Source organism: Athene cunicularia (genome assembly GCF_003259725.1).
Source record: "Athene cunicularia isolate RWA chromosome 9 unlocalized genomic scaffold, athCun1 chr9_part2, whole genome shotgun sequence".
NCBI classification, from domain to species: Eukaryota; Metazoa; Chordata; class Aves; order Strigiformes; family Strigidae; genus Athene; species Athene cunicularia.
The window spans coordinates 2,277,657-2,298,745 of NW_020799111.1; the positions used below are offsets into that span (position 1 = coordinate 2,277,657).

The 21,089-nt window shown below is 47.2% G+C and overlaps 2 protein-coding genes across 4 annotated transcripts in view; one reads left to right on the forward strand and one right to left on the reverse strand.

Annotated features, from left to right (window-relative positions):
* The first annotated feature begins 602 nt into the window (after positions 1–602).
* C9H3orf70 (chromosome 9 C3orf70 homolog) lies at positions 603–4,078 on the forward strand. Its single transcript, XM_026855389.1, has 3 exons — positions 603–653; positions 705–788; positions 846–4,078. The coding sequence occupies exons 1-3, from the start codon at positions 603–605 to the stop codon at positions 1,476–1,478; spliced, it is 768 nt and encodes a 255-aa protein (XP_026711190.1). The 3' UTR covers positions 1,479–4,078.
* An 838-nt stretch (positions 4,079–4,916) lies between these two features.
* The window catches only part of VPS8 (VPS8, CORVET complex subunit), an 86,800-nt gene continuing 70,627 nt past the window's right edge, over positions 4,917–21,089 (reverse strand). For 2 of the 3 annotated variants that reach the window (XM_026855425.1, XM_026855424.1), the window contains 5 exons: positions 20,581–20,661; positions 18,992–19,161; positions 18,157–18,325; positions 6,668–6,748; positions 4,918–5,950 (listed from right to left, as the gene is read on the reverse strand). In XM_026855425.1, coding sequence (XP_026711226.1) covers positions 5,801–5,950; positions 6,668–6,748; positions 18,157–18,325; positions 18,992–19,161; positions 20,581–20,661 — 651 coding nt within the window. In that variant the 3' untranslated portion in view covers positions 4,918–5,800. Of the gene's footprint in view, positions 5,951–6,667; positions 6,749–18,156; positions 18,326–18,991; positions 19,162–20,580; positions 20,662–21,089 lie in introns of all 3 variants that reach the window. The other variant, XM_026855426.1, reaches the window with a different exon arrangement.

The following is a 21,089-nucleotide window of genomic DNA, read 5'->3' on the forward strand; positions in this document are numbered from 1 at the left end:
GAGCCCCTGGGGAGACATGAATCTTTCAGAGGCTTCATGCAAATAAAATGCAGCATTTTACAGTCTTAGGCGTAGCCTCAGGTTTCTCAGTTTTTCCTAACAAAGTACTGATTTTCTGCTCTTCCATTTGTTTCTTCCAGTAAAGATTTTCAGTTCACACTTGGTTCAGCTCTATATAACCAACATAAGCCTATTTTCTTACTACTTAACCAGATAATCAAGATGCCAAAAGCATTTCCATGGCTTGGGAATTCCTTTATTTTCTGCCTTAAAATTATAATTGCAGTCATGTATGAACCTCTGGTTTATAATACAGAAAAACACGATTTAGTCCCCAGATAAAAAGAACATGGAAATGCACACAGTGAGACTCACTGTCATGTGGAATGATAATAATAATAATAATTATAGTATAAAATTTAGATGATTGTAGCAAAGGTGTAAGCTAGAACTGCTCTGTGTTCAGTGAAAAAAAAAAAAAAAAGTCTCTGAGCATTGTTTCAGTTTTCTTTCCCGTAGCAGGGGGTGCAGGCAGACTTGCTGTCTGTCCCACTTCTTAGCTATGGAGTTGTGCTCCTGGAGTTAATTTTCTGGAGTTAGTGATGTCCTACAGGTGTCTTCGAAGCAGGGGCAGGGAGAGGAGCAGCACCAGGGTAAGGAAGGGTGTGCTTACCGAGTGTTAAGCATCAGAAAATCAGTACCAGGAGAGGACTAAACACCTTGAGACCACTGAAAACGGAGCGGCTGCTGACTGCAGGGAACCGTTGGTTGTTGTTAACAGCCAAGGGGCAGCATCATGTCATCAGTTTGTTTCTAATTTAAAGATCTAATTTAAAGACTTAAAGGCAGCATCATGTCATCAGTTTGTTTCTAATTTAAAGATAACAATCTTTAAACGCTGCTTGTCTGTTTTCCCCACAGGTAAATATGTCTATCAGCCCATGACACCGGTAGAGCAGCTTCCCAGCACCGAAATCCCCGTTCGCCCTCGGGAGTCTACAAACACCATCCAGATCTCTGTTTCGCTCACCGAACACTTTTTGAAGTTCGCTCCTGTCTTCCAGCCCCCTCTGCCCCCCGACTCCCCGCAGTTCTGCACAATCGCAGACCTCTTCATTGACAATTACCGTGTGAAATGCATCAACGGGAAGATGTGCTACGTGCAGAGGCAGCCTCCCCCCCTGCCCCACAAGATAAAGCCCGAGGAAGTCCCTGTTCGCAATGCCTTAATCACAAAAGAGAGCAATACACCAAAACCAGATCACTGCTCGTCCCCTTCCAGCTCCGAGGACTCCGGGATCAATGCGGTGGGGGTTCACTACATGGAGTCATGCGATGAGGACACGGAGGGGGTGGCTGAGCTGAGTTCGGAAGAGGATTACAGCCCGGATAGCAGCTGGGAGCCAGATGAATGCCCGCTCTTATCACCCTCGCAGTGCGAAATGGAAGTGATTGAGACTATAGAAACCACCGTGTGATCCGACAAGTTGCTATCAGATCAGTCCAGTTCCCACTCAGTAATGTTGCTTTTGTAGTATTTATATTTTCTGTTTTTTCTGACAATCCCTTTTTTCCGGTGCACTTGATATTTTAGATTCCTCATGGGAGTGCAGTCACAGGACTCACATACTGGTGAACTAGCAGCAGCCTGAGCAATTTTAATGTGTTCTCAGCCTGATCAAATCCCCCACGTCTGCACATAAGGTAGTGATAAGTCCGAAGACTTTTATAGCCGAAATAGGCCCTTTTCTTGGTCCGCGTTACATCATATGCTACTTCTCATGCACAGATGGGCCACTCGAGATGTTTCCATCTGTCAGGATGTTTGCCGTGGGCCTCCAAAGCACAGAGGGTGAGCTGGTGCGGCACGCCTGTGAGCAGCAAAACCAAGTTGCCCTTATTCTTTCTCAAACAGCTACACGATGTGTGGCGACAAGAGGCTCTTTCTGTCTCTGTCTGTCCTTGCGCATTGTCCATCCTTTTCTCTAGTGCTGGTGCGACCCTTCGCGAAGGATGTCAGCACCACTCTTCCAGTGGGTTGGTACGGCAGGCTAGAGAACGCACAAAGTGCCTCCAACTTTTCTCCAGGCTATGCACTGAGCATCTGCTGAGTTAGGTCAGGCTCTGAAAGCTCCTGAGAAGGCAACTCTTGCTCCAGAAGGGGATCAGCTGGTCCTTTTCTCTACATGAATCTCGGGAAGGGGATCTGGCTTTTACAACTCAGCAGGAGGGGGGAGCAGGCAGAGATGAAGCGCGGCCGTCTAACCAATACCATGCTAGACCGGGGTATAAAATGACAGGCAAAGGAAGTGACTACCTCCAAACACTCAACATCCGCCCTCAGCTTTGCCTGCTGCTTCCTCCTGTGCTGTTTGGTGCCAGACACGTGCACTCAGGACCAAATGGCCTCAGGGCCTGCATCTGCCTGAAGAATAACAAATTTTAAGAAAAGTTTATCAGCCACACCACTGTGTCAGCAGAGCTTGGGGACAGCGTGGAGGTGCCCGTGGGAGGCGGTCCACAGGCTTGCTACATACAGGCTAAGGTCATTTGAGCAGAGAGAGGAAGCTTTGGCTCCTTTGCACCCAGTTCAAGAGTGGATTCTGAACAGGGGCTTCCTCAAATAGCTGGTAAGGGTGAGCTGTCTCGCTGGCAGTTTGGTTTCAGCCCTGCTTGACAAAACAAAACGTCGTTCTCAGATTTCAGTCAGCTTGAATCAGTTGGAGTCAGTAATAACTGTGTTTTCAACAGCATTACTGAATTTCTTTGTGTATTTGCTGTTTACGTTTCAGAAGTCATTGGTGAATATAAGGCTGTATAAATGTGTACAGTTTAGTGATTGATACTAGATTATAGTCCATGTTATAGGATGACTCATCTCTCTCACTGTATCCTGACAATGTATTACTAATTTTATACACTTTGTAATCAGTATCTTTAGAAAATGTTTAGGCAACAGTGTGTGTATGTGCACATGCGCGTGTGCTAGGAGTTTACCATAAATGGTTATAAAATAATACTGTACTTTTTAGACTAACACTTTCAGACAAAAATGATAGGTTTTATAGTTTTGATGACTTACATAAAAAAAGTGCAATGCTTGTTAAATGAGGAACTTGGGCCATTGCATGAACAGGCACCTGAAAATACTCTGTTTTTTCTGAGGGCATTTAATCAGAGGCTGTAGTAAACTAAATAGGATTTATTTATTTTTTAAGGGTGGGGTTGCCTGTGTTCGTTAACTGAAGGTTTCTAACAACATTTTAGTGTCCTTTGACCATTCAGACACATTCCATAGGTAGAAGGAAGCATTATGTATAAACCTACAGCATTTATTCATATTTAATCTTTCAATTGTACTCTGAGTGGAGAGCTGACAAAGCTCCCTCCTGTGCCTGCCCTGCCCCAGCTCTCTCCCCAGGGGTGGATTCTCCCTGCCGGGAGGAGGGACAGGCTGGCAGAGGCACCCTTCCCAGGACCCGAGGACAGGGTGCTGCTCTTCGCCAGCTCTCGCTGCGGGCACCAAGCACAGCAAAGGTCCTGGGGACCCTCTGATTTAGCATGAGCTCACCTTATTTGCGAGCAAACAGGAGCCGCCACCTCCCGCTTCGAGGGGGCACCAGCTGGGAGCACAGTGGACGTCGGCTGGTTGGGTGTTTATGACCAAGACTTGCGGTAAGATCCCGTGGTCTTGCAGGTTCGTATCACTGTTGTCAGGATACATTCTTTCTTAACTGTAAGTAATTAGCAATATTCACAAGCTGTGAGTGTCTCCTACCCAGGATTTGTTCAGATGTCTTAAGCACAATAAGCTGCCTCTTCTTTTTGTCGTACCTGCAAAAGGTCAGTGGAGCCACCAGGTGTGGGGCAGGGCTAGTTCTGGACAGCGTTTCAGCAGCCAGCACAGGGACAGGTTTCTCACTGTGCTCCATCATGCACCCCAGTTCAGAAACGTGGTTTCTTTTCTTTGCACAAACGCTGGTGTAGACGTGCTGCAAGAGACATGCCCTGGGCTCCTTACTCCACTCTGCCAGGGAGAGGCGTGTATATTTCCTCTTCAATAAAATACTGAACAACTCACATTCTGCTTGTCCTAACTCTGTTTTTCCGTATTAGAGTGAAACATTCTGGTATGTCCAGCAAAGGAAGGGTCACTTACTGCTTCAGAGGGCAGCACCTGCAATGCACCCTGTGCTAGGCAGAGAAATGGGATGAGATAGATGGCACCAGGCCCAGCCCTGCTGGGGTTTGGGCACCTCACAGGCCCAGTTTTGGGCACCAAACCATCAAGGTTGGAAAAGACCTTGAAAATGATCCAGTCCAACCATGACCCTCACCCTGACCGTTCCCAACTCCACCAGATCCCTCAGCGCTGGGTCAGCCCGAGTCTCCAACCCCTCCAGGGATGGGGACTCCACCACTTCACCTGTAAGAGCTGCCCCCAGTGAGGGGAGGTCAGCGAGGAGAAGAGCTGCAGGCCCAGGCTGAGGCCTGGCAGAATTCAGCTGGCTGTAGCCCCCTGAGTTACCTCTGACTAGGTTCACAGGTGTCTGCAGGCTGGAAACTGCAGTCTGGGGCACCACTGTTAGGTTCTTAGTGCTGGTGGGGAGAGCGTGAGCACCGGGGCAGGCCCTGCATGCAGGCCGAGGGGCTCTGCGCGGCCCAGCCCCCAGCTCCGTGCAACAAGCAACACCCACCCGGGCTGTTCTGCTGGGAGAGGCTGCGCCCCTCAGGGTGTGGTACCCCAAAACACCCAGGAGCTAGTGACAAAACACGGGGGAGAGGCAAGATAATGATCCGTGATCAGTAACACGCTGTTAGGGCGGGTTCTGGAGTGTGTTTCACAAGCCAGAGGTGACAGGACAGAAGCACCACCAGGCTTAGGCTGCAGCGGGAGGGTGCCCAGTTGGGTACTGCAGACCAGTGGGTTGAGCTTAGTACTGACAATCCTCTGACCATCAGCACCCATCACACCAGTCCTCCCCCTCTGCAGCCCCCGAGAGCCTGCAGCACCTTTTTACACCCCAACCCCCCCCCAAGCCCCCCAACATAGGTACAAGGCAGGGGGCAGGCTTGTGCTTCACCTGCAGTGACAAGATGCATTTTCTCTGCCAGACGTCAGTGGCAATCGTCCTAAGAAAACAGTAGGCAGCAGCACTGCACACCCAGCAGCCCCCTTACCTACTGCCCACATGCACAGCTCACACAGCTAAGTTCAACCAAGGGCTTTTTTAATGGAAGTTTGTAAGAACACACTGTGGGCAGCTTAGTTTGCTCACACATGTATTGGTTTTTGCATTCTTCAGCCTTTTCCAGGTTTGCCTGTTTTGTGCCCTCAGCCCCCACAGCTGCTGCCATGATTCAGGAGGCCAGGCCTTGGCAAAACAGCTGCTTTTATTACAGCTAGAACTCAGGTATGGCACCCATCCACCAGAACACTACAGCACGGTGAAACACAAGCTCTGGGCACAGGACAGGCTGTGCCCCTCCGGGGGAGTGGACCTGACTCGGTGCTCTGGCAAAGGCTTTGCCTCCGGGTGAAGCACAGGCAGCCAGCGCTGCGCGGTGCTTCGGCACACTTGGGTTTGCCCCCAGAGTTCACACTTCCAGCCCAGCTGCCTCACCACTGCCTCGGTTTAGTGAGAAGCAGCAGCAGAGCCGGGAGATGACCCAGTGCTGCAAACCCCCAGCTCAGCACAGCGGGCTCTGGGGAAGGCGGCAGAGCCCAGCGCTGTGGTGGAAAGGCTCCCGCCACCACAACCTGCAACCAACTTGCCAGGGCTGAAGGTAGGAGAGCAAGCTAGTCTTCAGCCAGCGGAGGGGGGGCCAGGTGGAGCTGGAAGTTCTCATTCTGGAAGACGCTGCTGGTGGCTGGGTCACCGTGGGAAACGCTGAGCAGCCCATGCTTTTCACCGCCGTGGCCGCGAGACAGTTCTGTCAGCAGAGCCAGCTGTGAGACAAAACCCAGTCAGATTGCTGTCTGGCAGTGGGCAGGCTGCCTAAAAGCAACAGTGCAAGGTGCAGCAAGGCAAAGTGCTCATGGAGGGGCTCATCTTTTTCCTGCAGCAATTAGAACAACTTTAACACGTGCAATGAAAACGGTATTTATGGTATGTAGTGACCCTATAGGCCTCAGTGCAGGACAACAGTCTGAACTAAACACCCTTCCAGGTTATTTTAAAGTTACATAATTGTAAAACAATGCCAGAAAGAGCTGGAAGTGCCAACAACTGCAGCCAAAGCAGGCAGAAGGCACAAGGAAAATGCAAGGGACTTTGAGAGCTGTGCTCTCCTTGGGACAACACAGGGGGCAGGAGGAGGGAGCCTCCTGTGCAACTGTGGGAGTCGCACAGTGTTTGTAAGGGAGGTTATTTGCAAATCTAAAAAGAACCCAAGACACCTCACAGCGTGGACACTTTTCAGGCCCAGCCCCAAAGCCAGAGGCATTTCCATGGTTTCACTGCCAGCGAATTCCCCAGCTCTGTCAGAGGCAGCGTGGCTGCCTCGTGATGTGAAACAGCCAGCTCCACGCACAGTCAATTGCCAGCACTAAACAAAACCCAAGGGAAAAGCCAAAGCCCACGCTGCCAGTGCTAATATCTGGCGTGACAACATGCAAAACACCCTTCACCAGTTTAAAACCGAAAAGAAAACAGATGGTACGTACTCTGGAGGTTCCTCGGTTGAGTCGGCAGAGTTGGTCAAAAGCTTGGATTTGCTGAGGATCCAACAGAGACTCTGAACTTGTCTGATAAAGAGAGTGAGAAGGTTACAGAAACAACACAGAACAAGATGTCAAGTTCATATACACCAAAATCCATCCATGCCCCTGTCCTTGGAGCTGCTGGCTGGAGCACCTGGTCCGCAGCCTGTTCAGGTGCTTTTTTAACTGTCTTTCCTCTGGCTTGAAGCCACTGTGTGCACCTTAGTTTTTGGGAAAAAAAAAATAAATCCTGTTGTTGCACAAAGGACAGAGATACCCTTACATCCACAATAACTTAACGTTGGGGTCTGCAGCTGATGGCAGACAGACTAAGAATACTAAGTTACCTCTGGGGGAAGATGAAAAAGAAAAGAAAAAGGAGAGGCAAAAAAAGAGACAAAAGGGATGGGAGAACTCCCCCACAGCCTGCTGGGAAGACAAGTAAATGGGTCTCTGTGGAGGAGCAGCCTCTCCTGGGCTTCTCCCCAGGCAGCAGCAGCTCCCCCCAGTCCTTTCTCGTCATCTCCCGACAGCGTCCCCCAGCCCGCTCAGCCTCCCTGCCGGGTCCCGATGCAGCTCTGGCTGCAGCAGGCTGTGATCCAGCACAGACTGTGCGTGTCAGCGTTTGGGGGTACCATCAGTTGGGTACAAGGGTTCCCCAAGCAGCAACGGGGCAGTTACAGAGTTGCAGGCAAAGACAAACAGAGTAGCAAATAGAGGGACCACAGCCTGCAACAGGAGCATAATGCAAGGAGGGCTGCACACATACTCAAACTGCTTTAAAAGGCATCATTTACATATCCCAGGGAGAGATGACAGAGCATCACGGAGTCTTGTAGGTTTGTTCCATTTTATCACATCACAATGTTTCTATTTTGAATGTTTCTGCTCATATTCCAAAGCAAAAGCATCATCAAGAAACTACAACAGGAGCCAGGGAGAACAGCCTCCCTCATGAGCAGCAATCTGGCATCTGTTGTCTCCAGGGATCTATTTTTAAAGGAACGTTCAATGTTCATTCTCAAATATTTTCCCCAAAATATATTTCCCAAGGGCTATTAACCCTACCAGTGGGTACTGACTGAAGCTGCATTTACTTTAAACTCTCTTGGGCGATGGATCAAGCCCAAGATGAAGAACTAGTAGTACTGCCTTCAAAGAGTGCGATCAACCAGAATTAAGACTCTACTTCTGGCCCCACGAAGGCAGAGGGGCCTTCCCTGTTCCTCTAGAGCCTGTCGGGGTCACCAGGCGTCGGGAGCAGTCCCGGTCAGGCACGAGCATGCTCCTCTCCACGATTAGAGGCTCTGACCAGCAGCGAGGCCCTGCGCCCAGGGCAGGTGTTCTGTGGGGCTGCAGTGCAACACCCAGCTTGCTCTGTACTTCTTGTGCTTCACGGTGTGTTTGAGGAGCACATTCAAACGCTCTGTGAAGATGACACCCAGAACTACTTGGGGAAATAAACACATGCTACAGAGACAGGCTCCCAAGCTTCTCTGGAAGAGCTCACCACCACCTCTTCACAAGAGCCAGCAAAACTCAGCAAACACCCTTGAAAGCACACTCCAATAATTATCCTAACCTTGCAGTTATCCTAAGCCTGGGGTATGCTGCCATCCAGGTTTCAGGTACAGCCTGTGGCTGCTGCTGCCGAGGGGCTGCAGTCTGCACTGCAGCTCTGTCTCATGGCCCCAGGGAAGCGCCCATGTCCCGGGCAGAGCTAAAGGCCCCTTGGACAAGGTTCCTTCTGAGCAGCCCTGCCCAAAGTGGATAATGAGCTGCGGTCTGCAAGGGGTAAGGTCTGGGGGCAGAAGGAACATTTTGCCAGAGATCACATTATCTTAGTCTTTGATTCAATTTTTAATCACTACCTAAGGGAAAAGGGAAACCCTGCTGGCAACTGGGCAATGAAAATCAACTGAAGTGAGCTGCCTTGAAAGTGACTCGGAAAAAATCCAGAGCACAGACACTGTGGTGAGATGGGTACACCACCATGTAGAGCAATAGCACCAGCTTTGGCTTCCCCAGGTGACAAAACACCCCCCCCAGCAGCAGCCCACCACCCTGCACTGGCAGGGCCTTCTGCTCCACCCGAGAGCCATCCTGTCCCCCAGCAAAACTCTCAATCTGGGAACGCTTTACCCAGACCCTTGGGTTTGTCTTCTCACGCTCTCCCACAGCACCTTTACCTGTCGCTCTCTTCTGGCAGCTCCTCCAGCACAGGCTCCCCTCCCAACTCCGCTGTGAGCAAAGCGCAGCCAGGGCACAGCCTGGCCACCCACCCCTTCATCACGTGAATGTCCCAGAGATGGCTCAGAGCTGGCGAGCCCAGGAACGTGCTCTGGAGGAACATGCACTGAACCCACCACAGGTTTCCTGAAGCCTGAATCGTTTTGTTACTCTCCTGAAGCCACATGCATCTTGCCTTTGAGACGTTCATCCAAGGAGAGCGGAATGTCCTGAGTACAGATTGCTTATGCTGGAAGCATGTGCTCAAACCTCCAAGATATTCTTTATATGGTAAATAACTATTTGGTAATCACCAATCAAGGAGACAAATATCCATATTCCCTGCACTCACAACATAGGCTTTGAACCAGAGAGCCTATGAGTCACGTATCCACAGCTGGCAGGTTGTACAGGCACTTCCAAGGGACAGCAGATCACTCTCGGGGGAATAAAAAAAAAAAAAAAGCAAGGAAAAACTGCCCTCCACAGTTGCTGTGGCCACAGGCATTCAAGGACAAGGAAAATGCAATGTAATTGGCCTCCCCTCTTCTGCTATCTCTCTACCACCCATATGTAACTATCAATCAGACTGTTCTCCAGGCTGATGAGCTGAAATATTGCAGGCAATTCTTTCTGTTGTCATGGAAACAACTGCTGTCAGGCCTTTTCCTTTTTTTAACCGTGTCACTAAAGGCATGTTTTCATTCAAGAGCTGCAGGGGGGCTCCCAGAGTCCAGCATCAGCACTCAGGCACTAGTGGAATCCACTCGGCCCACTCGCTCACCCACAACACAGCCTCTGCCTCCAGTGCCACTGCAGGGCAGCCAGCTCATTGCTGTCAGCATTAGTACGGAGCAGTTTGGCACCTCTAAGGCATTTCCAGCCAAGTCCTTACGGCCCTTCAGAAATGCCTCAGACTAGACACAGAACCCAAGAGACTCAATTTATCCCCTTGAGAGCTGGGCCAGCAAGGAGAAGAAAGATTCCTTTTTGGTTTACAGTTCTCATAGATCTCACCACTATAATGCTAATCTCCGTTGCACATTTTGCTTGCACATATTCCACCCCCCTCTGGTAGTCACCACACAGTCCTCCTAAGCCTGCAATTATCTTTAATTTAACAGCTACAAAATCCATCATCAGCTAGTGCCTAAGCAAAGCAGATCATACACAGCAGTTGTAAGCAGAGGCACTGTGAACAGTCGTGCCAAGAGATGCAAGTGCTGCCTCTCAGAGCCACACTTCCAACAAAAGATACTGCTACATCAATTAGAGCATCCGAGCCCCACGTTCCCCAGGGGACTGCTCCATCACACAGGGCAGATGCAGCCAGATGTCCTGGGGAAAGCTTTATATCTATTTTTTTATACATATAAAGCACCTATCACCATATTAATAAACATTCTTTGGGAACCACTCTGATGGCAGAGGTAAGAACAGGAGTCAGACTGTTAGTACCTCAGCACTTCTGTTTCCAACCAATTAAAAAAAAAAAAAATTAAAAAAAATCCAAAAATGCAAAAAACCCCAAAAGCCACAAGACTTTGCAGCCATTCCTAGGAATAAAGGCTTGGGATTCCCAGGAACAAAGGCAAACCCACCTCTCTCACTTACAGAGTCAAATCCACAGGCGATGGACACCAAGTCCACCTTCTGCCATTCCTCCCCTGCACTCGGACACTTACTTCACCATGGCCCAACTAGCATTAAAAAGGTACCCAAATTCAGTTTTTTAATGAGAGTTGAGCCAATTAATGTAAAACTAAGTAAATCTACTTCTCTTCCGCAGGATAAGGACCTGCTGTTTTCATGGTACTCCCAGGAACCTCGAACAATCAACCAGAAAGAGAGCAAGGCAGGCAGCTGCTCTGACCCAAAGTCACTAGAATGACATTAACATTACAAAATTGTTAATGAACTAAAGAAAAACCTCAGGACATCCCTCACAGAAGAAGAGCGTGCCACTGCAGACCTCTGCAGAGCTGCTGCGGAGTAATGCACCGCTGCTACGCGACAGATGCAGACCAGCCGATCACTGCAGAGGTGGAAACCGAGTCTCGCTACGTGGCAAGTGGGCAAACGTTTGCTCAGAGGAAATCCCAGAGCCACTGGAGCTGCGCGACAGCAGCAGAATGTGTTTCCTCAAGACCAGCCTCCCCAGCGTTTCACCCCTTCCCTCAGCAGGCATGCCCAGGAGCGGACTTGCTGGTGGCAGGCCAGGCCCTGCCTGCTCCTGCCTTTGGGCAGCAGCAGGCGGCACCGCCGGGCTGGCAGCTGTGGGCAAACCTGCACCTGCTGGCTGCAAGCAAACAGAAGCACTGACTCACCAAAGCCCATGGAAGAGCAGCCTTCCCTCAGCACTGCTACAGCAGAAGCAATCTGCCACACGTCTGCACTACAGCTCTGTCCTCTGATCTCTTCAGAAGCAGAATGGGAAAGGCAGATGTCTCTTATTTCCAGTTGAACTTAGCTGAACTTAAGGAGCAAACCTCTCGCTCAAGGCAAGGGAGAGGACAGGCTTATTTGTGCTCTAACAGACTCATTGCTGCTGCAACATCAGATACTGCAGTGACTGAGGAGAGAAGAGGAAGAACTGTCTGTATTAAATATCTAGAAACACAATGGCATGCCTCCATTCCCCCTCTCCTAGCTGCTCTGTTTCGCAGCTTGTGCTTACACCAGGCACTGCTGGAATATTGCCTTGAACTTCTGCTAATGCCTTCAGCTGAAGGAGTAATAATGCTGTTCAGGATTAATTAGATAAGCACAAAACCACATATCCTCACTGGACACTGTGGCCCTGCAGATGAGATGTTTATTTATAATGTAGCAGGCTCCGAGGGAAGCATGGAGGCACATGGATTAAACGTCACGTAAAGACAACGCACAACAGGCCTGTGCTCAGGCTGATCTCAGGTCAGTGCCTGAACCCCAAAGGACAGAAGTGTCATGCATGAAGGAGAATCATTCATTTTCTAAACATGAGCTAAGAGGCTGTTCAACAGCATTCCACAAGAGACAGACCCAGAAGACTGAAGAGGTGAAAGTGTTCTCTCAGTGGCAGGAATTTGGGGAGAGAAAGGGAAGTTAAAGGGAAGGCAAAGACATGTAGAAGAAGGAAGAAGTCCTACTTGGTTTAAGAAGGATTAGTGACCCATGCTGCTAGAGGCTTACTTATAATGTGACCCCAAACCTTACAGAAAACCCAAGCAGATGCCTCTGCTATCCCTCCCCTTCGTAGCTCCTGACGCCACTGCAGCAATATGCTACTGCTATTAAAGAGGGAAGTTTATAATGTGCTTAAGAACAACTCCGGTCCTGGGAGCTCAGCTGCAGCTGCCCAAGCTTGTCTATGCTCAATTCACATATAAACCAACAAAACGTACTGTTTAATTGTGCAACATGAGGGTGAAAGGAAGGAGGAGGGAGAAGTAACATAGAAACTGCAGCTTTCCACTTAAGGGATTTACAAGAGACAGATGTTCATCTGCCACCTGCATTTCTGAAAGCCAACTCCCCCGAACAACCAGTGACACCCTCAGCTACAGCAAACACCATCATTCCCTCTCATACCCTCCCATCAGGGGACTACAGACTGAACCAAAACTTCAGCCTCTATTTATTTTGCTCCCCTCCTTCAGAGAAACATCAGAAGGAGTCATCTGCACCCTTCTTAACCCTTTCAAGTAATTTCTCATCTTGGGATGAGTATGAACCGCAGAGGGGAGCAGCAATAGCCCCTGCAGCAGCAGCAGCGAGCACAGCACCACAGGCAGAGGCTGCTGGCAGGGCAGTGCACGGCTCTCCGGCCAGCATCACGTCTGGAAGAGTAGCCTCTCCTAGGAGGTGGAGAGTCACACACTTTCCTTCCTGCCGGTGCTCCAAAGCAGATCTGCAAAGGCAGACTGAAAGCTTGCAATTTCACAATGAAGACGTATGTAACGAGCTGTGCTGGTTCCTTGGAGAACAGATATGTGGCTGTCAAGCTCCATGCTAAACTACACATAACTCCTGGCAACAGGGACTGATGCAGGTAGTGGGAATATCAACAGGTTGCCACAGCCCAGCATCTGTCACTGTATTAAAATGAGTCTGTTCTACAGATCCTCCTAGATATGAAATGTTTTATTAAAAGGGAGGAAATTTTCATCAGACCGTAGGAATAGTTTCTTTGAAATTGAGATGTAAAGCAAAGCAAAGACTGTCCAGTGAAATTTTGCCATCTTTTCTCTTAACCAGGACACACCACTTCCCCAGGTGACCCTCGAGGCACAGGGCAGCCTGTCTCACTGGTCTTGGCTTTAGGCAGTTTGAAAATCAGCTGTCTCTGCTTCATGTTAGCCTCGCACAGGTCCTAGCGTGCAAGATTGTAGACAGGAAAATGAAACTTCTGCCAGGTTACAGATTGCTATATCTGAAAGCCAGGGGAAATAGCTAAAAGTCAGTCTGATTTTCTCACACACCCACACCCCCCACCAAATTAGACTCCCACTAAAATGAAAAGTCCAAGAAAACAATCAACTTTGGTTTAAAAGCTGCTAAGGGATAATTATGGTTTTGAAATTAGTCTCTTTAAAGTTGTATTTTATATTCAGTTTTAGCTTTGGTGCCCATCCTCCTCCACCTGCTAGTTAAGACTCCTGCATCAAGTTTTCTTCTTACTAAATCACTTTTGTCTCCAATACATTACAAGAAATCTTAATACAGAGATGTTCTGCTGATGAGAAGCCAATGACAGAAAGTGTCTCTAGTTCCTTCCTCACATGGATTTCCTACACACTGTTGAAGAAGTTAAGGAATCTACCACCAAAGCCAACTCCAAAGCTAAAGGACTGGGTATTTTCTCAGTTAATGCATATGTGGGAATATTCTCTACGGAGAAGAATGCACGATCCTGTAACTGTATAAAATGCTAATTGTCTGTTTGGTGTTATTGGGGGGAGGCGGGGTAGGGAAATCACACCCAGATATTTTCAAAGTTATAAAGTCCTTGGAAAATTCTGATATTGCACGAGTCAGGCTAATAACTGATGGTGACTGAAACTAGCAAAACTGGCTCTGTCTACTGGCTGACAGAGGTCATGTAACATTTGTCTATCTCTAAAATGAGTATTGGGAAAAAAAAATGTCTAAGCCTTCATTCTTACCCGGTTGTAAGCACACAGACATGCTGCTGAGGGATGTTTAACATCTCAGTTAAGTGACAGACTACAGTGCCAACACCTCACAGGTGGAAGTCGGTCAAGAAGCTCCAGGTTGGATGGAAGGCTGCCTTGCAAAGAGGGACACTGGCAGCAGGCTGCAGAACAGAGCTCAAAGGTAGGGCCTGACAAACTGGATTAACTATGGATTCCATTCATTGTCCATCCTGGTGTGACTTGACAGGATTAAACTCCTGAATAAAACATATTTGCCATCTGGACAGCTCTAACAACAGTGCCCTTAGAACTTAGGCACATTCTCAAACACGGAATAACCACAGTATGTCAGCTTAGGGGGTCGTGGCACTTTCTGCAGAGCTAATGGCCCAAGAGCCAAGACTGTGTTCCTCTCCCCGGTCTCTAGTATGAGTATGGATGCTGGCAGAATAAATGGAAAACACAAACTAGCTCACTGAAACAAGGCAAATTAGTTTTGGAGATCAGTGACTAAGATACCAGGAGTACTTCACTTAACGCATTTAGGCAGCAGCCCAGCTATGGTGCTTTCACCTAACATGCCTCAGTTAATTTGAAACACCACAACACAAAAATGCACTGCAAGTTTTAAATTAGATTAAAAAAACCCACCACAAACACAAGCTTTCATTTCTTTTAACACTCATTTATGGTGTAAGGTAAGGAAAATAGGAAAGATGATCAGTTTAGACTCAGAAAATGACCCTTGGGAAGACAGCAAAGGTTAGGGGATAACATGGAAAGCACAATCTTTTGGTAACAAAAACAGAGGAAAAAAGTCACTTTCCCCTTCTCTGGCTATTCCCCTTCACTGGGGCAGAATGTCTCAAGGCTTCATCACAGCAAGGCTCCATTTAAATAAATGCTATCACCAGATTCAGTAACGGTTCAGTGCTGGCTTGTGGCATCTCTCCACCTCCCCCAATTTCAAAGCAATTGCTACAGAAGTCACGCATGCAAAGCAGGGATGGAGAAAACACTGTCTTTTGGCCTGTCGTTTCACATACAAATCTCAACAACACTGCAAAATTCAAACTGACAGTCTTTGTTTCAGCTGAGCAGAATCAGTACTATGAAATGCACTCCAGATGCTCAGTGGCATTTCTCAGTATGAATCTATTCCTAATTCAAGGCCTGCTAAGAAAATAAATACCTAAAAACTGAAGACTTCACTACGGGGGAAAAAAACCCACGTTAGATTTTTTGACAAGAGACAGACTAACCTTTCAGGGTCTTCAAAGTGGTTGCAAAGAAATACCCTCCCCACAGATCTGGATGTGAAATGTTCCAGAAGCTATGGAGCTGGCTCTCTGGGGCCTAGAGAAGGCAGGGCTGGAAGCACAACTATGTCAGCGTAACCTTCCTCTGGGATTTCCTGCTCCTTGTTCACGGAAACACCAGCTGTGGGAGCGAGAGCAGCTTGAACAGACACAGCCCTCTGGGTGTGCCCGGTGTCGAGAGGGAATGCAGAGAAGCCCTTCACCAGAGAATTGCAGCACCAAAAGGCTGAACAAACCTTGTGACAAACAGAAATAAATCCCTTCTTCACCTGGGGGGACACCAGAGACCAGTGACTGCTGCTATCCTGGATCCAGGCTGAGGAAGACTCTTGGGAACACATGAATGTGGCTCTGGGTGGGGAGGAGCCCTGCAGTCACCTCTTTCCTTCTGTCCCGTTGCTTGCCTGCTTCTCCTCTCTGCAGCATCATGCATTATCTGTCAGGCTGCTGCAGAAAAAGCACCTTTCAAACAGACCTCAATTCTGCACAGACCACTGTCATGTCAAAACAAGCACGGGGAGCTTGGCTGTTTTCATGCTTAATTCTCTGCTTAAATTTACTTGAGGCTGCACAAGAGCAAACCCTGCCATACTGGCATGCACCAGCTGCGTCCAGCAAGCACTTCTGTGCCCCAGGAAGCTCTCTCTCCTCACCCTGCTGCTCTTGGCCCCTGCGGAGCCAGGCAATACGCACACCCACCTCCACTGCGTCCTGAGCACTTCCCCCAAAAGAAAACGCTTGTTCTGTAACTCAGACTGCTGCCTTCACAGGGTTAATTAACACTACTGAGCAGCTATTGTTAAACAAACAAACTTCCTGGAGAAGCTAGAGATTTTACAGTCTTTTGCCAAGTCTAAAAATACTCAGCTTTTTTAAGATCTGACTGTGCAACAGTTTAATCACATGCAAGTACAACAGTTAAATATTATCATTTAAATATGTGAGGAACATCACAAACTTGGAGAGGATCTGGGACATCAGGAGGAGGAGGGGGGCTTGAGGCAGTGCTTGGACTCTGAAGAGCCAGAGCCAAGCTCCACTGGGCCGGCTGTGTGCGGAGCAGGAGATGGGCTGCTCTGCCAAGAGCACATGACAGGCAGCAGGGTAGCATCCAGCACACTCAGATGGTCTGGCATGGACATTTTCTAGCTAGTGCTAGAAGATCTGTGCTGTAACTCTTTTTTTTCCCCCATCCAGTCTTCCCAGGTCTCCCTTTAAGCCCTGAGTCGCAGCCAGCCCCTCACTTTCACAGACAGATCAGTTAAATAAGGGGAAGTGTCTTTTCCCTGTCCTGATCATTCCCACATCATCTGGAGCATTTTCCACTTCATTCTGCCACAGCGTATGTCCAGACTGGTATTAACACACAGGGGTTCTCCCTGTGACTAGCCCATGAAGAATCCAGTGATAACCAAGTTATAAGGCACTTTAATGGTGAATGATAGATTTAGTACTTAATTTTGCCTTTAGCTTCTAAAGCTAAACCTGGTCTGTCACACTCATTTGCACACATTTCGTTGGAGCAGAAGTGTAGAGGGTAAAATATGGGGCTGCTGAATCTGCTTCACTTTAGAACCAGTATGCATATTTCAGTGTATCAGGATGGTACACAAAACAATGACATTTGTAAACAGACTGTTTGGACCACAGTGGATTTACAATCTCCTGGGAAAGTTTTTCTTTGTCTCTATATAAGTTTGACTGCAAAGATTGTACTGTGCTCCATATATTCCTCACAGATTACTTTTCCCCCAGGCCCCCATTCAAGCAGGAAGCTTCTTTATTTGTTAATACAGAAGCTGATGGAAGTTGACTAATGCTGTTAGCTATCTTTTGATCAGAATTGATTTGGCAGAAATTGAAATAATCTGCTAGGAGAAAACTACAGTACTACTATAAAAACATACTTCAAGATTAAATTACTTAGTTTTCAGAAGTGAAACAACATTGCTTTGCATGCATCTGTGTGGTGACAAATGCACAAGTACCTTGAGGTGTTTAGTAACCCCTACCAGTGACTGCCTTCGCTGGAGCACAGGGCAGCAGAGCTCAGCTCCCCACAGTGCAACATACCTAAAAGACATGCCCGTAAGCTACCTGCCATTTTTGCTTACAATCTACAGTACCATGCCAGGGAAAATACAGAAGCATGCATATTGAGACTGGACTTCTGTTAGAATTGGGGATGGTGAAACTTCTTGCACACAAATACTGACAATAAATATGAACTCATTATCTGTTCTCTCACCCAAATTCAGCTGCATCGGTCCTGTTTACACAGCTTCTTAAAACATTGACTTGGTGAGGCAAATCAGTTCCACATCTTTTACTCAGAGCCAGGTTATCTGTTAGGAAGGTAGGAGGTTCCACAACCCAACCACAAGGAACATGACAGCTTTGAATAGAAGTTTTATATAAAGAACATCCAAAAACAGTTTGAAAGAAACTGTCCTCAGGCTCTCACAAACAAGACAAAACAGCTGATGCATCTAGCAGGCAATCAGCTGCAAGCATCCAGCTTCCCCTCACATTGGCTAGCAGCTCCCAGACCTTCTGGATGAACACATTTCCATTACTTCCACAGCTCTGTATGCCCACGCCAAAACAAAATGACATTCATAAGTGTGACTAGTTAGCTGCTGATAGTGTTTGACAGTTACTGATCACAGGCTTGTCTGGAAGCAAAGACAGACATGAGAACAAAGTGGCAAAGTCTATAAGCACTGCTTGAAGTTTACTTGAAGAGAAACCACCTCACAAACCTTACCTGTGCTGAGGATGCTCCACTTCCTTTTTTTAGTTCTGAGAAGTTCTCAATCAGTTTTCCTCCCTTGTTACTTGAGTTGCATTTATAGCACATCCACCTCATCAGGCCCTTAGTTACTGTCCCACACTCTTTACTCAGCAGACACAGCGAATGGTACAAGTGGCCACAGCTGTAAAGAGAAGAATTCTGCTAGGTGCTTGAAAGCAGGGTAACGTAGCTCGACAGCTCTGCACTTCGGAGGGGAAATCACCAGTCAATGGAAAAGACGACTGCTTATCTGTAAATACACATCAGCAGTGCACACGTTCCCTTTGTACCTTCACACTCTGCTGCAGTATTTCTAGACTTGCAAAAATAACAGTAGATGCCCATTTGCTGATACAGCTGCAGATCATAATACTAGGGTAATAATTGTCTTATTTTACAGCCATCTGGTCACAGACAGGAATACCGGAGATGCCAACAGAGTAGCTAGCCAGGACTGCAAGTAGATCTGAGATGTACAAATACAGGCAAATGAACCCAGTGCGCTGCAACTGCACAAACTGCATTGCTGGGAGAGATGACAGATAAACGGACAGCTTACTGAACAGCTCTCACAGAATTGTAAGGCAGTTTTTTCCAGCTGATACAGAGCTGGCTTCATGCAAAGAAGGCTGTCTCTAATGACTTTGACTAGCCAGCCCTTTTACAGTGCAAGGAAGCAGGGATACAAGCTCACTGGAATACATATAATTACTTGTGCAAGTCAAACACCAGTCACTTTAAAAAAATTATTTTTTTTTTTTAAAAAAAACCTACTAACATGATCACAGCTGTGACCCTACCCCCTTACCTGAAAACAATTATTTCATCAGCAGTTTCTTGCCTTCTTTTGTACTGTTGTAGACAAATGCAGCAGTAATCTTGCTTTGGGGTAAGCCCTCTAGTGACAGAAGCTCTTAGGTTACACAGGGACCAGTGGAGATCATGGTTTAAAAGACTCGTAGTTGTCTCTAAAAGAGTCTGTGTGGAAGACAATATACAGAATAACTAGGTCATTTTGTCCTCTCTAGACTGCAGAAACTCCATACCAATCAATTCTTCATAACAAGCAGCTTAGCAGATTACTAAGAGAAAACCAACCCAACAAAATTGCTTCTCTTTATGCTTTCTAGCCACTGTCCTCAAAATACTCATCCTTTCATCACATGTTAATGGAGGCAATACCTTTTCACTCTTAAATAGATAAGTCCTTTATTGATTTTTGTCAAAGAGCATTAAAAGAGACATGGTAGGCTCATTTTGTCATCTTCCATACCAGACCATCCTTCTTTTCCCTTTACTTGATAAGTTATTGCTTACATTCCCCATTTTAGGAGAAACGTGCTGATAAAAATCAAAGCCCAAATGCACTATCACAATTAAAATACAAAAAACCCACCGAACTTTTCATCTGCTAGTTCTTCCCAACTGAGATTTCCATTTCTGAAAAGCCAAGAACAGTAATTCCTTATTCCTTATAAAACAAAATACCCTTAGTTTTTAGCAGTCAGTACTTCTTTCAGCACCAAAAGGTATCAGGCATAGGTGCTCTGGTCCATGATCTATCGATGCTCTGTGGCAGCAACTCATAAAAGGCTGCAGAGGTTGCACCAGTGGTTCACATCTGGCCTTAGTCCAGATGTGACATGCAGCGTGTACCAGACAACTGCCAGGCAATGACAGAGGACCTTGTTCTGCTCAGAGCAGAACTTTACCAAGAACCCAAACAGAGATAATGGTGCTTCATGTTCAGCCCTCTAAAGTAAAGCTATTTCCCATTTTATTTTTAAATTGGATGCTGCTGCATAGAGGCCTGAGCAGTAGCTAGGATGGGCAGTGCCATATGGTAGGCAGAACGAGGGAGGGTGAGTTTGGAGGAAGACTGTGCGTTCTGTTTTGGGGAAAAGGAGTTTTAGATAACTGTTGACGTTTGGATACTACCTGGGATTTGAGATTGGACGGAGAAAGGCAGGAGTGAGATAAAGGAGAAATCTCATCAGGTGACAAAGGAAGTGCAGCATTACCACTGGGAAGTGGCAGAACAGCCTAACTAAAGAGGTCTTATTTAAAACCACATAAAAAGACAAAATATACTGGTTTTGTGCCTCTGAATCCCTAATTGCAGGATGAGCTGGAAAAAAAGCAGTTGTTCATCCTTCCAGTACATTTAGCTGAACTCCAGAAGTGTTTGTCATGTAACTGTCAGTCCCTTCACTTGCCATCTGTCTGTGAGCAATACAAACTCACTCCCCTTCCCCCAATCACACAAATATAAATCACTTACATGTCCATTTACTTTGCCCTGCAGAGAGAAATGGCAGATGAGAGAATACTAGGCTAGATAGCTAAAATCAATTCCTGTATACAGCAGTGGATGAAACAGAAATGCATGCAACTTACTTGTTCATAGTTGAAAGTGTCCAGCATTCCCAAGACAAGTCCTTGAATTTCTCCGAGCTTCCCTTTTCCATAAACTGGATCCTGTATGAAGAAACGAAAAGCTGCAGCTGAATCACAGGATATGACCATGCTGACTTTTTTCTCTTTTCTCTCCAGATTGGCATCACAAGCGGAAGTTATGACTCCAGATTTGAAGATGCTGTACATGCACAAGGACAGCAGAATTATCCTATGTATTGATGGGAAAATTGGTAATTATCAAAATTGAGTAGATGATAACATCAATACTAATTACTGTGTTTGGGTCAAAATACTTCAGATGTGACTTTGCAAACTTCATTCGGGAGATGCAAGAGCTGACTGGAGAATGCACTTGAGGAATATCAAGGAAAACAGCAGAAAACAGTGACACAGGAGGTATCAACTCCACCTGTGCTGCCACTTGACACCAACTTCTTATAAGTGTCTGCTGTGCTGCCTGCAGGGCTCTGGGCCTCAGGTCAGTGGGT

What these genes read in the sequence shown, in the direction of transcription:
- C9H3orf70 (XM_026855389.1), top strand. Translation starts at nt 603, where the DNA reads ATGTCCTACAGGTGTCTTCGAAGCAGGGGCAGGGAGAGGAGCAGCACC. An exon ending in GGGAGAGGAGCAGCACCAGG is followed by an intron (nt 654 to 704) that starts GTAAGGAAGGGT and finishes AATCAGTACCAG; the next exon opens with GAGAGGACTAAACACCTTGA. An exon ending in TTGTTGTTAACAGCCAAGGG is followed by an intron (nt 789 to 845) that starts GCAGCATCATGT and finishes AAAGACTTAAAG; the next exon opens with GCAGCATCATGTCATCAGTT.